The sequence below is a fragment of the Bombina bombina genome, chromosome 1 (assembly GCF_027579735.1).
Source record: "Bombina bombina isolate aBomBom1 chromosome 1, aBomBom1.pri, whole genome shotgun sequence".
NCBI classification, from domain to species: domain Eukaryota; kingdom Metazoa; phylum Chordata; class Amphibia; order Anura; family Bombinatoridae; genus Bombina; species Bombina bombina.
In genome coordinates, this window is record NC_069499.1 from 1172615058 (window position 1) to 1172633549 (window position 18492).

Below are 18492 nucleotides of genomic sequence, written 5' to 3' on the forward strand. Positions count from 1 at the left end.
CTAATTCCAACCCTCATAAATATTTGATATCTTCATCTAGATTCCTGCAACAACGTTTCTCATGAGTGATGTACTTTTATAACATGTATACCTGTCTGTCTACAGGTGATATCGGGGGTCAGATGGGTCTGTTCATAGGAGCAAGTATTCTGACTATATTAGAGCTATTTGACTACATATATGAGGTGAGAGAAAAATATACCATATACTCTGCATGTGGCTCAGTGGACTATACAAATGTATACCCTGTTCCTTTTTATATGGAAGTTAAACATATTGCTCTGTATAATACAAAGATACACGTACTTATATTCATATAATACATATATTGGTATAATACAGACCACTTTGCTCTGTATACAGTAAAATGTAGAAAACACTGTTACACATGTTGATCTGTGTATAATACACATAAACACTCTTCTGTAAATTATACATGCGCATTTGAATTAAAAATCAAATACAATGTGTTGTTTTATCAGTATTTTAAGAAATGAATGTAACTGTTAGCTAATTCAATTAAAAGACATGTTCTAATTCATTGCTGTCCTTAAATAGCAATGTATTTATCCCTGCAAAGAGGTAAAACACATCTAAATGATGTACTTATTTCATTTCAGGTTAGACATAGTAGTCATAGAACATATCTGAGGCCTTTTTGCCTGGTGACTAGTGCTTGGGTGTGCATCACTTTCATAGAAACAACAGAAAAAATAGAAAGATTACGTGCCCTTTACAGAATTGCAGTATTCTTGAAACTTGTATAATATAAGATCAATACGTTAAACTAAGAATTAGAAAATTGTATGATCTATTGGTTAATCAATACACTTTTGCTTTCAGACAGATCCCATCATCCCTCTAGTTCATCAGTGCACAAATAATTCCGTTGTAGTTAATTCTGAATGTTATATTCCAAAGGGTGCATCAGAAAACATTCCATTAATAGCCCAGCAAGATAAGGCTCTTAAAAAATACTTGAATACATCAAACATGTCCCTGGTAGCATTTAAAAACTGAGCATAGCAGAATGATTAAAAACAAGGTACCTATTCCGATTCATTAGAGTGTGAAAAAGCTTAACTTGGATTGCTTTTTTAGTCTTTCTTTTATCATATGTACAATTAACAATTTCATGTTGTTTTGTGTAAAATTACAATTAACATCTTTAAAATGTCCAAACACAAAATTGTGATTACACTTGAATATTTTGATGACCATACATTAGTTGTGTACAAGATTCTAGGTTTAAAAGTGTGATTTGAGATACATTTTGGTTTAGTTCTCAGAGTGTGAATTGTTAGTAAAACAGTTATTTTATCGCACATAAGTGACTTAAATGAGTAAGCAAAAAAAGAGCAGTTATCTGGGTACTCAAGAAGGTAGTAAAAAGTTAAATCTTTATTTTAGAAAAAGTGGTTTAAAAATGCATAGATATGCAAGACAAGGAACAAGGAAGGCTGTCCTGACGCATTTCATGTCCCCTAGTGGTGCTTAGTCATAGGATATACACTCTAAAGAGACCATCTCATATTTAAAGGTCACCCAGCCAATCAGAGACCTGTATTAGGCCACACATGGTGACGCCCCCTTCAAGCATAAGGTGGAATCAACATGAAAAGTAAAACAATAATATATAATAAAACAATAATTCGTAATCCTTGTAGTTTGCTAAAAGGTGCCTATAAATATATATATAGTTCATGCACATAATTATGAATTATAAGAACAAATCCATAGTACATATTTTAAAATAAACTACCTAGGATGTATATGTCTATTTATTCAATACATTTGTGGCATGCTATGTTGACCTGATATATGATGATCTGGAATACATTTATTATATGATTGTGTAAGAATTTCAAGTACACTAGAAGAGCTGACTATTTATGAGTTCGGGGATAAATCATTTAATATGACTGAAGATTCAGTCAATAAAAATAATACCATTTGGGTGTCTCGTATCCAACTTTAAAATCCAAAATAGTTCTCTTTTTGTAAGTGATTTGTGTCTATCACCCCCCCCCCCTAAAATTCCTATTGAACATTTCAATGATCTGCACTCCAAAGTTAGGGACACCAATGAGGTGCAGACCATTGAAATGTTTGGCTATGGCTGAATCTTTGTTAAAATTCTCAACATGCCTAAGATGCTCTCTAACCCTGTTGCGGAGTTCGCGAGAGGTCTGACCTACATACTGTTGATGGCAGTGGTTGCAGGTGATAAGATATACAACCTATTTAGTCCTGTAGGTGGTGTAAAGGTTAATTTCAAATGTCCTCTGTGTAAACGTAGAATAAAAACATTGTCCCGGTATCAATGTTTTACATGCTTTACAATTAAAGTTGCTACATTTGAAATGACCTTTATGATAAAGCCAGGTTTGACTTAAATGTGTAATACCATAGACTCTACTAGAAATATGACTTTTATTCTATTTAAGTCACTCTTTAGAAAGCACTAATGATTCCAGCGTTTTCTGCTGCCCATATCAATTTCAGTTCTGAAAGAGCAGCTCTATTAATGAACTATACGGCATGTCCAGTAAAGGATCTTGAAACTTTGAGTGGATATCCAAGACATTAATGTTGGTTATAAATGATTTGTGAGCAATAATAGAGGTCAGAGATGAGGATTGACAAATTCCCCCCCATAAAAACGTCTTTAAAACGAAGTACTGTGATAGGTTGATTATCTGAAAGGGACATCATAGACAATACTGCATGAGCACATTTTTAATTTTAAATAGAAGCATATTTGCAAATATATATCACTGTTATCAGCAGCACATATGGTATTTAAACACTTTGCCTGCTAAGACAGGATGCAATGGTCAAGTGTCTCATCAGTAATCACTGCTGACTCTCTGGGTAGGGAAGTGGTGCACATGCAAGCACAGTATATGTGCACATGCTGCTGAAACAGTGATAACTTTTGCTAAAAGCATTTTTCATAATAGAAACATAGTGCAAAAATGATTCTGTTCAAAATTAAAATGCACGCATGCACATTTCAGTTTTGACTATAATGTACTTTTACTGTCTTCAATGAACATGTGACAACAGTCCATTAAACCAATCAACATTTAGGTGGGTGTTTGGGAACAAATGGTAAGATCACAAGGAATGTGATCATTTCTTTCATACAGGTGGTGAGAGTCCATGATCCATTACTCCTGGGAATTACTTTTCCCTACCACTTGGAGGAGGCAAAGATTCCCAAACACCAAGAGCTCTATAAAACCCCTCCCACCTCACAGGTACCTCAGTCTTCTCTTTGCCTCAGCATTTGTGCATTTATTTCTTCAGAGAGAGGGGCTTTCAGTCTATGTTGAGGCCTCTCAGAGTACTGTGTTTGTCAGAGGGATGTATTTGGAGTATGGTTTGTGATTCTTCTTTTTTTTCAAATCATGGGAAATTTTGTCACAGACCTTCCTTAGTGGTCGCAGGGACTTGTCTTTTGCCTCCTCTTATGGATCTACAATATACTTCTATTCCATAACCTCTGTTTATATCTTTCAGTACTGGCTTGGCTATCTACTTTATTAGTAGATGAGTTTCTGCTGGTAAACATCATATTTTTATTTATACGATACTCTAGTTGGGCAATTATAATTATATGTTTATTTGATACATATAGGCTAGGGACAGAATCAGTATATATTTTGATTCCCCTTAATTTTTTTTTGCGTGTGTTATATTTTTGGTATATAGAATTTCGTTTGTACTTTTTACCCTGCTTCAGCCATTAGGTCTGTGGGCGTCAGGATAGTGCACTTGAGCCATCGGGATTGCCCTCACCGGGGTTCACATCATCAGGGGCATTCATTTTCCTGTGCTTCAGCTTTTGGGTTAGTGCGTCTTAGTTTAGCGCATGCATGCCTCTAACATGCGCACATCTGTTTTTTGGGGCGCTAATCTCCCTTTTAACAGCTTTGTTTTTGAGTGTGTCCTTCTAGTCTGCTGAGTGATATCCAGGCTTTTTTTATTATTAGGTATTTGTAGAGCTCCAACAGATTCCCCATCTGAACACTTTCATATCATTGTTAAGCGTGTATATTGTAAAAAACTCATCCAGCTTATTTAATGTGACTATTGTTTAAAAATGTAAACTATAATTTTTTATTGTAAATATATATATATATATATATATATATATATATATATATATAGACATAAAAAAAAAAGCGCACTCCAAGGGATCCTTATTCAGGCACTTTTAATAGTGCCTGAATAAGGATCCCTTGGAGTGCGCTTTTTTTCTCTGTCTATTTGCCGTTTTTTCTGCACCAAGGGCATTGGTTCAAACTGTTAGCTTGGAGTGCAATCCTCTTCTACTTTGTATATATATATATATATATATATATATATATATATATATATATATATATATATATATATATTCCTATAGATATATGGCATAGATATCTATTTTACATTTACAGTATGACATATATATATACAATAAAAATGTCATTATTTTCTATGTGAAGAACATAGGAAGTTAGCAATTTTTCAATAGGTCCTAACAATATTTAAACTACATTTCCAATCAGTTCAAGCTCAGCTCCTACCACCAGCCAACTGGCTTGGTGAACATGAGGCACTGGATAATGTTACATTATATCTACCAATGGGCTAAAAAGTCCAGTAGCCATTATCACTTGTCTGCAACGGTTGCCTCTTGGGTTAACTGTCACCTCAACTGATTCCCCAACCCCTTCAAGTGACATTGAATAGGTGAACAGACATTGTCCTGCAACCTCTCACATGACAGATGCAACATTGTTCTCATCCGCTGCCTCCGCTTCTGAACTACTTCCTTAAGCCTCCCCTCTATGCCCAGACATCTGCTCCTGAACTCCTCCACTTAGGAATATTGGGTAGCTCAAGCCCCCATGCCTCCGTACCCCCCATAACCCCCACCCACACTATCTGCCTCTACCAACCTACTCTACCCTACTCTAACCTCATGCCCCTTAGTTGGCCAACCCTGACATCTGCCCCAGGAAACACTAGCACCCCACCTGGTCATCTGTGATTCCCTCCATTGATGTCCCTCTTCTACCTGAAGTTACTGTATCCATCCATCCCAATACTGAAACTCTGCTCAGCCCCAGCAGTGTTGAAAGTTACGAAGCAAAGCCCAAGAACCCTGGTCAGCTCTACTAGGACATTCCTTTAAACAATAAAGTAACAGTGTTAACCCTACCCCCCAAGGGCTCCCCTATTCAATACCCAAATTTAAATCTAACCTCTACTAACCTTAGCCCTCTCATTGCCTTGCAGCCCCCTACCTTCCCCATCACCCCTTATACCCTGATGTTCATAACTTAGGCCTTAGCATACTGCCACTAGCAACTCATAAAGCTATGCCATCACCAAGCAAAAGCTAAGCATGCCTACAGATGCCCTTCAGGACTTCTGGACCCTCCATGTTATGCACCCTCCATATTGTATTACACCATCCTGAAAATACAGCCGGCATCATTAATGCTCCTGCAGCCAAAGTGGTCCAGATCCACAAGGGTTCCTGAAGTCAGTTCTTCCTTCCTGCTTCCACTTAGTCCTAACAGGGCACTGCTCCACCACTCCTATGTCCTTGCTGCTGCTAGATGGGCAAAGGACTTTGTTTTATCTGCAGCATCAGCTGTTCCAGGAAAACACTACCTTAAGCTGTACTCCATGAGTACTATATTACCTGAACAAGCTTCAACCACTTGCAAGCTGTTTCCACTGCCAGACACTGCTGCAGCCACCAGGAATCATTGAAAACCTCTGCCATAAGATCACTGCTTCTACTCATAGTCCTGTTGCATAACACCTTTGTAAAACTCTGCAGCATGACAGACCATCCTACTGTAAAAACTTCCACAAATAGCCTCATGATGCCAGCTAAGGGAACCTGCCATTTCACTGCCTCACGTGATTGACCTGTGCAAGATGAAGCAGCAGCTTCTCCTTACACATTCAGGTCCAGGCTCACCACTCACTTAGCCCAGCCCACTGGCCTTACCTTGACTACTCCACTTGGCCGCCATGGGGGTTATGAAACCGTTCCTTCAACACTTTAATCCGCTGTTTCACTGGGGTTTATTATTATTGTTATTATTGCATGCTGAATCATGAAAGTTTAATTTAAAATGTGATATCCCTTTAATGTAAAATAAGAATGTTTATGACAGTAATACCTTGCCTAACTTGGGAGTGTTGAGTGAAAAAGCTAATATATTTCTCGATCTCTCTATTACTGCAGGCAACAATAATAAATGATTGGAAAACAGTACAACTGTAAAACTGGGTATTTCTTATTTATTGTGACCATATCTTGGGTTAAACTTTTTTTTATTGATTAGCACTGGAATAAATAGTTTCGCACCCTACAAATCAAATTTTGTAAATACCAAAGCTCATTGTAAGCTTTCAAAAAAAGCTGCAATCATGAAGAGAAGATAATTTGTCATTACGACCTTTTCATCGCTCTATAGTTACTACACAGTTTTTTTATCACCCATTCTTTTCCACATTGAATAACAATCCTTCTCCATCAGGAAAATGTTATTCTTGAATAGCACTGCAGCATTGTTTTCCTTAATGTTCTCCTTCACTGCTGCAGTCTCAGAAGCAGACAATGGGGAAGTAGTTTCTCTCATCACATATCCTGAAAGCAGATCAATAGAACACTCATATAAGCGCTGAAGCCGAAAAACGCCTGCCAGATATTGCAAAAAAAAAAAAAAAATCAAAGAATTCTCAATGTGCTCCTAGAATGGTGTATATTAGTGTGTCCAGAGTTCTTCTATTACAGTATATATCTACTGTACTCTCTGTAACAGAAAACCATAAATCACTGGTTAATCCAACATGGAGTTTACTATTTCAATGATGGAAAACAACTCATATCTAGTAGTAATCTATGAAACTGCACAAGTAACTAAACTATTTCAAGTTAGTTTGACTGTGAGATGTACTTAAATTATACAATATAATAGATGCTTATTCTGTTTTTATGTGCTAAGTCTCAATATAAAGCTTAGACAAGCAACATCTCATATTCCAATACTCAATGAAGATTAGAGCTGCAGATTTTACATCTGACTGGTTACCATGACAATAAAGGTATGGGGCAAGATTACATATGCAGCGTTGCCCGCAAAAGCCGGCAACACCAGTTTTAACGTGGTTTTGGTATCACATATACGGCGTAGCATACACGTTACACGCGTATATTTTACCCATCGCCTGCATTTTTTATTCCCATAAACTAACATAGAACTGGCGTCTCCATTCAGTATTCTATATTCAGCGCAAGGACTTACGCCTGCAGAATTGAGAAAATCTACTCCATTTTCATCTCGCCACACATAGGCAGGTGCAGCAACCCTTGCACTGACTAAAAAGCAACGTAACTCCATTGAAGCCTTAACAAACACATACATTTAAGCAGCTTCTCAAATAGTTAAAGAGACAGTATACTATAAAATAGTTTTTTTCTTTCCAATAACTTCTTTTACTTACTGCAGAGTATAACATGTATGAGATTTGCATTTTTAAGGTTTATTTGTATATTTGAAATAGCTGATTTTGTGCTTTGAAGTCATAACCCTGTCCGCCTGCTCTGAGCAGGCGGATAGGAATCTCCGGAGTATGATTGGGTTGATTGACACCCCCTGCTTGCAGCCCATTGGCCGAGAGTCTACAGGGGGCGGCGTTGCACCAGCAGCTCTTGGGAGCTGCTGGTGCACTGCTGAATACCGCAAGCGTATTGCTTGCCGTATTCATCGAGGTCTGTCGGACCTGATCCGCACTGTCGGATCAGGTCCGACAGACCTTGATAAATAGAGGCCTATATCTGTTCATAAAACATTAACCAATACTTGGAGAGAACAATGGAAAATTATCATTTTATTACCTTATCTCTTCTAGAACCCAATGGGAGTGTAATTTATTATACTGGCTGTGTTAACACAGCTTGGACTTGAGGTCAAAATATTTAAAGGGACAGTCAAATCCAAAAAAATATTTCAAGTTTTAAATAGGGCATGCAATTTTAAACAACTTTCCAATTTACTTTTATCACCAAATTTGCTTTGTTCTCTTGGTATTCTTAGTTGAAAGCTAAACCTAGGAAGGCTCATATTATAATTTCTAAGCCCTTGAAGGCCGCTTCTTATCACATGCTTTTTTATTTGCTTTTCACAACAGGGGAGAGCTAGTTCATGTAAACCATATAGATAACATTTACCTAGATTACAAGTTTTGCGCTATAGAGGGTGCGAAACTAATGCAACAAAAGTTGCGTTATTTCACCCTCCATAACGCTGGCATTACAAGTTTTGAAAAACCCCTGCTTGTGCATGCGATATGGTGCTTTTAAGCTCCATACCGCACAAAAAACAAGCTCTATTTTGACGTGCTCGTGCACGATTTCCCCATAGACATCAATAGGGAGAGCGGGTCAGAAAAAAGCCTAACACCTGTGATAGCGGAAAGAAAAGCTCCGTAACGCAGCCCCATCGATGTCTATGGGGACAAAAAACTATCGTTTAAACCTAACACCTTAACATAAACCCTGAGTCTAAACACTACTAATCTGCGGCACCTACATAATGTTATTAACCCCTAATCTGCCGCTCCCGATATCACTGCCACTTACATAAAGCTATTAACCCCTAATCTGCCGCTCCCGATATCTCCGCCACTATACTAAAGTTATTAACCCCTATTCCCCTGCACCCCAACATCGCCCACACTATAATAAATCGATTAACCCCTATTCCACTGCTCCCCGACATCGACACAACTAAATAAAGCTATTAACCCCTAAACCTCTGGTCTCCCACATCACTACTACTAAATAAATCAAGATTGAAGAGGCCGTCTGGATGAAGACTTCTCACCGCTTGGATGAGGACTTTGCCGCCTGGATGAAGATAGAAGAGGCCACCTGGATGAAGACTTCTCACCACCTGGATGAAGACTTCACCACTGGGATGAAGATTGTTCAAGCGGGACATAAAAAACTGTAAGTGGATTTTCGGGGGTTAGTGATAGGTTTTTTAGATTTTTTTGGGTGTTTTTTTTTTTTTAGTTTAGGGTTTGGGCAGCAAAAGAGCTAAATGCCCTATTAATGGCAATGTCCATCCAAATGCCCTTTTCAGGGCAATGGGTAGCTTAGGTTTTTTTAGACTTAGGATTTTTATTTTGGGAGGTTGGTTGGGTGCTTGGTTTTAATGTTAAGGGGTCTTTGTATTTTTTTTTACAGGTAAAAGAGCTGTTTAGCTTAGGGCATTGCCCTACAAAAGGCCCTTTTAAGGGCTATTGGTAGTTTATTGTAGGCTAGTTTTTTTTTTTTTTTTATTGAGGTCCAACATCATACAAAGCATAAACAAGCTTACAGGACAATTAAACCAATAAACATATGTCTGCATGGTGATAACATTATTGAGTAGAGCCTATGGTTCACATCTATCATACAAAAGAAATTAACAATGTTAAAGGTAAACATATGTAAGTGAAAAACAAACATCCTGTACATTTAATTCCTGACCTCTTTTATAGCTATGACAAATGATTTCCCTGATCAATAAATATTCACGTTGGTATCATAAGTACACGACATATAAGCAGTATGGGACTAATACAATTCTGGTCCTTTTTGTCATAGAGGGCAATAAAGGGTGGGAGTATCAAAGGCCGCTCTCTTATATCCTATATATAATAATCCATAGGGAGATTTACAATGGAATCTGTGTTCCTTTGCTTACTTAGTAAACTACCTGGGGGGGGGGATGCCCTAGGGGGGGAAACAGAGCCAACCGGCTTATAATATACAATTAGGTAAATGGAATTGTGGGAGTATAACGTAGTGCTATCCTTGATGAATAGAAAATGAACATGAGAACAATAAAATGACAAAAACGCATACACCAAAAACTGACTAGCTTCTGTATCTAAGATCAAACAGGAATATCTTTGTTAACTGTAATTTGTATATAACACAGAACCTTTGGGAGGTCTATAGAGCACATTTCAAACTCGGCAACCACAAAGGCACTAGACAATGAAATTAACTGTAGTATATAGAGAGGGAAACCTTTCATGTATCCTCTGAATGGTAAGTAGCCAGAAGACCGTGTATTGATGGGGTTGAGAAGTATGGAGTCACCCAGGCGGGAGTCTAAAATGTAAGATTTTATAAGTGAAGCTTAATGGCTTTAACTCACTATGTGACCTTGTCTATGGGGACTTATGTTGGAAAGTTAAATTAAATATATTTTAGAAAGGCAACCCTTCCCCCTAGCTTAAGCCCTATCACGTAGCACATAATGAGAAGCTCAGATGTGATGTCTTTATCCTCTGGAGATCTAGCAATATTTTTGGACATGCAAATGTACAGAGCAGTACTATGGGTAAAAAGTATCCCTTTAAAGACAGCATCAAACATGTCACACCCACATATAGTCTTTAAATTTTAAGAGCTATTATCAAAAACCATATATACCCATAAAGGAAAGTAATACCATTAAGCAATAAAGCATGTCAGGGCATTGTTTCATATCAGATAGTGGCACATATAATATGTAAGTTTCAGTTGTGAGCAAAATATCTGAATGTCTGAAAGTAGGTGTGTACACATGGTCAGGTTAACAAGGGGGCCCAATTTGAAACAATCTGGGATCTAACACAAAGTATTATATGTAATTCCCACCAGTAGGGTTGTAAACAACCCATAATAATGAGGGCAAAATAAATAAGGCATACATAGGGTAATATGGGGATAGTATCTTGACTCTCTGGAGTATAGTAGATATATCAGTTTAATATTGTTTTAAGAAAATTGATTGCCATATCATCTCGGCCGCTGGCAACAACTTGAGTCATATAGAACGTTAAGTGAGAAGTAGTTTCTCCAATTAATGTTAATGGAAATACCCCTATATGCAAGAGATTCTGACTTTGGTTAACCCGTATAATGTGTATAGAACAGGCGCAGTTAAAGAACGGTGGGACTATAGAATGCAATAAGGAGTGTACACAAACATATTTCCCATTAATTCTGTAAACAGTAAATTGTAAGTTAGTTCAGTAGAGTATTATGAATGTCACAAATAAAGGGACATTGCCCATCTTCCATAATATATCATATGGTCAAACATAACATTGCCTTCTAAAAAACATAGTAGTACTATCTGCCTAGAGACTATGTAAGTGACTATGGTTTGGATCCCTTCTAAAAAAGTAAATAGAATATACATAAACAAATGGTCACACCAACTATTCCCTAACATGATATAGATAAAAAACAAAAACAGAAGGCACTGACTTGTATGACTAAACCAGTGGAGTAGACATATAGCATGAGATTCAATGTCCAGAAAAAGCAGCTCTTATATCAGAGCAAAGGTGCCTCGATATCCTTCCTGCTCTAAAAAACTGACATAAATAACTGTGCTGTAAATGCCTAAAGACATGGAAAGCAAGGATGTATCTTAAATTACATGAAAGGTAGTTAGCATGACTGAACCATAAAACATTGATATGAGACCAATCCACAAAAATGACAAATTCCTTTAGCTAGAAAACATGAGGCAAAGTTAGCTTATATGGAAGTCTTGTTTCTGGTCCTTAATGCACATGATCATTAAAGGTAATGACCTAGTTAACACATTATGTCCTGGCCTCACACAATACAAACTGTTGAACCATACACACTGCAGTACACTAACATCATCAGACATGGCACTCTGGTATTATAGGCAAAGGCAAAGGGTTTTCACAATATAGTCTCAATTAGTAAAGGAAGACTATTGTAATAGCCTTGTGATTAGTTATTTAACTTTATATAGCTATATCAAAGAGAAAGTAAGTCTCTGATCAAGCAGAACCCACATAATAAAATGTCAGTGTCCAGCATACGACGCAGTGACTCTGGGCACATAGCCGACAAGCAATAGATTTACCCCGCATCAATGTAGATTAAGCTCACAACAGAGCCAGTGGTGAGGCCTCGGGGCTCAGGAGAGTTCATAAATAGTCTGTCAGGGAAACTGCACAGGTGATAATCAATGCCTCCTCTGAGGCCACAGTATACATGTTGTACGTGTTGCTGAAGTCCCCTCCCAGACCCCCGGCCCTCAGGGGTAATCAAAATCTGAGTAGTCCAGTCCAGATGTAACTTACAAACTCCACGATCAACCAATTTCAAATGAACACTGCTAGATAGTCCGTGCTTCTCAAATGAGCTCCAATGGTTTAGTTGGTAATCAGCAGTCACGCTCGGTCGCCGTACCCTACTCCACTCCTCAGTACACAGCGGGGTAGTTGTCAGTGTCTCCTCTCTCATGCGTTCATGAAGCTTGCTGAATAGTGAGCCATGCGGTTCAGTAGCAGCTTCCAAATCCGTTCCAGCATCTAACGCATCGGTCTGTCTGACCTCCCCTATGTTACATTGCGGTAAAGCACATGACAGCCTTGGTAATAAAGATGGCGTTCGCTGAGCCTCTGCCAAGCTCACTGCATCGTCAGATCCCCTTTCTCTAACATGTAGAATAGCTGAAGAGGCAGAATGTGTGTTAGGGAGATGAAAAGCTTCAATCACTGCGTCCAAAAAAGCTGAACAATGGTAGTCCAACAGATCAAGTATCTGACTGGAAAGCATTGCGGCCATATTGTCTCGCAATCACTATAGGCCAGTGAAAGTAGAAGTTCATAAGTCGTAAAAATTAAAGCCTTGTACACTTCAAAATTCTCCAAAAGCTGTAGAAAGATACTGCTCCGTATGCTCTTCCAGAACAGACTTAGAAGTTGGGAAAATAAGGAATAAGTCTTGTAAAATTATGGCATTGATCAGGAGCTCTAGTAATCTACGTCTAGTCTCTTGAGAGTTGGCTCTGCCCCCCCAGTTTTTTTTTATTTTGGGTGGGCTTTTTTATTTTGATAGGGGTATTAGATTAGGTGTAATTCTTTTTTATTTTGGATAATTTCTTTGTTATTTTTCATAATTTAGTGTTTGTTATTTTTTGTAATTTAGTCTTTTTTATTTTTTGTAATTAGATAGTTTGTGTTTTTTAGAGTAGTGGTAGGATTTTTTTAATATGTAGTTTAGTTTAGTTTAATTTAATTGGTAGTTAGTTTAATTTTAGTTTAATAATTATATTAGTTTAATTGTTAGTTTAAACTTAGTTTTTTTAATTTGACAGGTAAATTTAAATTTAATTTAAATTAGAGAAATTGTAATTTTAATCTAAAGTTAGGGGGTGTTAGGTTTAGGGGTTACTAGTTTAATTTAGTTTATTGTGAATTGGGGGGCTTTCAGTTTAGGGGTTAATAGTTTACTTTAGTATATTTTATTGTGAGGGCTTGCGGTTTAGGGGTTAATAGGTTTATTATAGTGGAGGTGGTGTAGGGATTAATAATTTAAGTATAGTGGGGGTGGACATCAGATTAGGGGTTAATAATATTTAAATAGTATTTGCGATGCGGGAGGGCAGCGGTTAAGGGGTTAATAACTTTATGATAGTTGTGATGATGTTGGGTAGTGGCGGAATAGGGATTAATAATTATTTTTAGTGGCGGCGATGTCGGGAGCGGCAGATTAGGGGTTAATATATTTAATATAGTGTTTGTGATGCCTCGTTTTAGGGGTTAATAAGTAGTTTATGGGGGTTAGTGCACTTTGTAGCAGTTTAACTATGAGGTTTTTTTTTGTAACAGATTTGTTGCATAAAACTAATAACTACTGAAGGTACGGGAGCGCATTAACCAACACAAAAGTAATATTAGAACAGGTAAATTGGATGCCCCTGTATCTCACCACTTCATTACTGCTGGGCATCAGATCAATCAGTTGAGATTCCAGATATTGGAACATATAGAGCTTCCTAGGAGGGGTGGTAATAGGGTTAATCTGTTAAAGTATAGAGAATTGTACTGGATACATGAACTGGGGACTATGACACCCAATGGAATGAATAGGGAAATGGATTGGAGTGTGTGTCAGTAAGTATGGATGATTAGGTTCTTGATAGCAGTTTTACTGACAAGTTTTTTCATAAAATGCCTTGGGTTTAAAACTTCAGGGATACGGATGGTTGTATTTACTCTGTTCTTTGGGTATCTTTTGTTGAAAGTTTTTTTTTCATATTTTTGAATTTTAATTCATTTAGTCAATATTTTCCCTAATTTAATGCTGATTATGTGGAGGGTTTTGGAAACTTGAATTTTTATAAAGGAGAGAATTATTTTTGGGTTGACCTTTTTTTTTTTATATCCTTTGTTGAAGGACATGTTTGAGAATTGTTTATCAACTCCAAGAATTATTCTCTTTTTAAGATGATCATTTAATATGATCTAATTGGAAGGGAAATAATGAAGATTGGCCTTTTGTCAAAAGATATTTGAATTAGCAATGTCTAAAGAGAGTTAAGAAAAAGCAAAAATCTCTTTTTTATGTTTTTTTATGAAAAAGATACATTGCAATACAATGAATAAAGATAATAAGTTTATATTTATTCTTTTTCTATACTGAGTATATTAACCTGATGTATAATTAACAATGATGGAAAACGTTTTTGTTCTCTTTATGTCCTTTGTTGCAAAAAGTATGATAATGCAACAAGAGATGTTAATGATGGCCACTAGATGGCATTAAGTAACACAAAAGTAAAATGTATTTTGTATTAAGTGAACACAGGTGAAAATAGGTGTGGTGGGTGGTGCTACAGCCTTTATAAGGTTTGTTTTTAGAGTTGAATGTTAGACATGAATAAGGACATGGGTCCGAAATGTTGTCTGTTTTAAGGTGGCTAAATAAAAACATGATGTTTTAATGCAATTGGTGGTGCAGCTATACTATTATTTTTGGACTGTTTTCTTGGGACCTTGGTGCAGGTCCAATAGTTGGCACACCTGCAAACAAGTTTTGCTACACCCTTGGTGCTTGGCAATTTATGACTTTTCTATAACTACTGCTTTTAGATGGCGTTATGGATCTTGTTGTTTTAGGCTGTAACGCAGGTTTTTTAGCCTCACGAAAAAACTCGTAATGGCAGTGCTATGGGAATTCCATGAAAAAAACATAATTTTTACGAATGCGGGACTGACGTTGCGTTACAGTCTAAAAGGAATGCTGTACAGCTATACCGACAAGACTCGTAATGGCTGAGGTGCTGTTTTAACACTGAAAATGCCATATTTTCAGCGTTAAAAGACGAACGCACAACTCTTAATCTATCTGATTGTGATCATGCCCGTGGATTGTGGCAGACAGTGCACTAATTGGCTTAAATAAAAGTCAAAAGATAATTAATAAAATATCATGTGATCAGGGGGCTGAAGTTAATCACAGAGGTAAAAAGTATATTAATATAACAGTGCTGGTTAATAATTTATATTGGATGTCAGATATATTGATTTACATCTTATAAGTGAATATATTACTATATGTACCCTTCATAAACAACTATGTGGATGTGAGTTATAGTACAAGAATATGTCATAAACATGATATTACCTGTTTTTTATTGCCATTTCAACACAGGTCTTACATGGTAAATAACAGAGGACAAGGTTTATGGTGAACTATAATAATTTTTTTTTTTTTTTTTGATTCCTGGATGAGGGAGCTGAGGTGCCTGTAGTGGATTGCCTTGTTCTCCTTGTTCTAGCAGATTCTGGTGTATCTGCTGGTGTGCTAGCCACAGATGATAGGCTGGAGGCAGTGTACTGCTGGTGTGTAAAGTGCTCAACTAACACACCCAAAAGTTGATTTGTTCTCTCCATCTATTGTCCATCTGCATATCAGACAGAATCAGGGACTGGTTTTGAACACTTGCAGTTAACGCTTCTTCGATGTCCCTCTGCAGCTCTATGCTGCATTTGTGTAACCTCTCTTGACCCCTGAAGAACCTCTCTTGGCCTCTTTGTATGCTCTCAGTGCTTGTGATGAGCCTCCTCTGGACTGTAATGTATTCCTCACCCAGGGGAGAATACAATGCATCCAGAGGCTCTTGGGCAACAGAGCTGGCAGTTGCTTGAGGGCCATGATGTTGGAGAAGAGGTGATGCTTGTTGATGTGCTTCTGTTGCTTTAGGGGCAACTGTAGTTTCTGGTGCTTGAGGGGCAGCTGTAGTTTCTGGTGCTTGAGTGGCAGCTGTAGTTTTTGCTGTTTGAGGGGCAGCTGTAGTTTCTGGTGCTTGAGGGGCAGCTGTAGTGTCTGCTGCTTGAGAGGCAGCTGTAGTTTCTGCTGTATTTTCATCTGCCGATGTTGGAGCTCGTCCCAGGGAAGAGGATGGTGAATAAGATGGTGGAGCTCGTCCCAGTGAATAAGATGGTGGAGCTCTCATAGATGATTGGTATTCCCACTGATGACCAGTGTGTGACCACTTAGCCTCTACAATAGACACATCATCAAATATTGCTACAAAATCCATATTTGTATTTACTAAAATCAAACTCTTACATAATAATCAAGCCTTTTGTACTGATTTAAATGGATCCAAATAAAATAAATAATTAATTTAGCACATTAAATCAGAAAATAGACTATTTAGCATTTTATAAACAACATATTCAAAGATCTTATAGACATATGTGTAATCATCTATCTCGATAATATTCTGATCTACTCGAGAAATATAGAAGATCATATTAAACATGTACAATGGGTACTCACACGTTTAAGAGATCACAGACTATTCACGAAATTAGAGAAATGCTAATTTCATCTGAACAAGATCAAATTTCTGGGATATATAATTTCGCCCAATATGGTCCAAATGGATCCAGATAATGTTTCAGCTATAGTTAATTGGCCTATTCCCACATCAGTTAAATCTTTTACAGAGATTAATTGGATTCTCAAATTTTTACAGAAAAAGTATTTTTAATTTCTCTACAATAACTAAACCTTTAACCAGCTTAACTAAAAAAAATCTGAAATTCAAATGAACTCCCGCTGCAGAAGAATCTTTTCAATTACTTAAACAAAGATTCATTACAGCACCTATTCTAAGACTACCGAATCATAATAAGGAATTTATTGTTGAAGTTGACGTCTCAGATTCAGGTATTGGAGCAGTTCTATCCCAATATAGTGATGAAACATCTAAACAATATCTAATAGCCTTCTTTTCTCGAAGATTACTACCAGCAGAAACAAATTATACTGTCAGAGACAAAGAATTACTGGCGATTAAATCTGCACTTGAAAATTGGCATAATTTATCAGAAGGAGCTACAATATCTTTTAAGATCTACACCGATCACAGAAATCTAGATTATCTTAAAAAGAACAATACCTTGTCTTCATGTCAAGTCAGATGGGCCCAATTCCTAGATAGGTTTGACTTTTCAATTACTTATAAACCTGGAACTCAAAACATCAAGGCAGACGCCCTCTCCCGGATACATGACTCACATCCAAACAAAAAGGAATCAACTTATATAATAGCACCAAATAAAATAATTGGATTTGCAACACCCTTCGAGGAAGATATTCTCAAGGCCTTAACTACAGATTCCTTTCCGGACAACGAATCATTGAAAAAAGCACCCTCTGGATTGTACTACCACAATAACAGATTGTATATTCCTAAAACACTCAGAGGATTAATTTTATCTCAATTTCATGATAATCCACTCTCTGGACACCAAGGAGTTAAGAAACAATCAAATTAATTAGAATAAGCTTTTGGTGGCCACTCATGGATAACACTATTCATGAATTTGTGTTCTCTTGTGAGACTTGTGCCAGGAACAAATTAGAACGAAGGAAACATTTGGTTACTTAAATCCACTACATATTCCCGATACGCCATGGTCATTAGTTTCAATGGATTTCATAGTTGAACTACATCCATCAAACCAATATATCACTATTCTAGTTGTAGTGGATCATTTAACGAAGCTTGCACACTTTATACCACTAAAATATTATCGGCTAGATTTAGAATTTTTTCGGTAAAGACCCGCGTAGCTAACGCAGCTTTTTTTCCTACCGCTGCTTCCAAACAACGCTGGTATTTAGAGTTGTCTGAAGGGCTTCGTTAGGCTCCAAAAAGGGAGCATTGAGCCGAATTTACCACCACTTCAAACCTCAATACCAGCTTTGCTTATGGTAGCGGTAAGCTGGCAAAATGTGCTCATGCACGATTCCCTCATAGGAAACAATGGGGCAGTTTGGGCTGAAAAAAAACCTAGCAACTGCAAAAAAGCAGCGTTAAGCTCCCAGCGCAGCCCCATTTTTTCCTATGTGGAAACACTTTCTAAGTCTGCACCTAACACCCGAACATGAACCCCGAGTCTAAACACCCCTAACCTTACACTTATTAACCCCTTATCTGCCGACCCCGCTATCGCTGACACCTGCATTACACAATTAACCCCTAATCTGCCGCTCCAGACACCGCCGCAACCTACATTATCCCTATGTTCCCCTAATCTACTGCCCTTAACATCGCCGACCCCTATATTATATTTATTAACCCC

The 18492-nt window shown here is 37.4% G+C and overlaps 1 protein-coding gene across 1 annotated transcript in view; it reads left to right on the plus strand.

The window, feature by feature from the left end:
* Positions 1-18492, plus strand: part of ASIC2 (acid sensing ion channel subunit 2) — a 796537-nt gene that overhangs the window by 739490 nt on the left and 38555 nt on the right. Inside the window, exon 8 of the mRNA XM_053699697.1 lies at positions 106-185. Coding sequence (XP_053555672.1) covers positions 106-185 — 80 coding nt within the window. The remainder of the gene's footprint in view (positions 1-105; positions 186-18492) is intronic.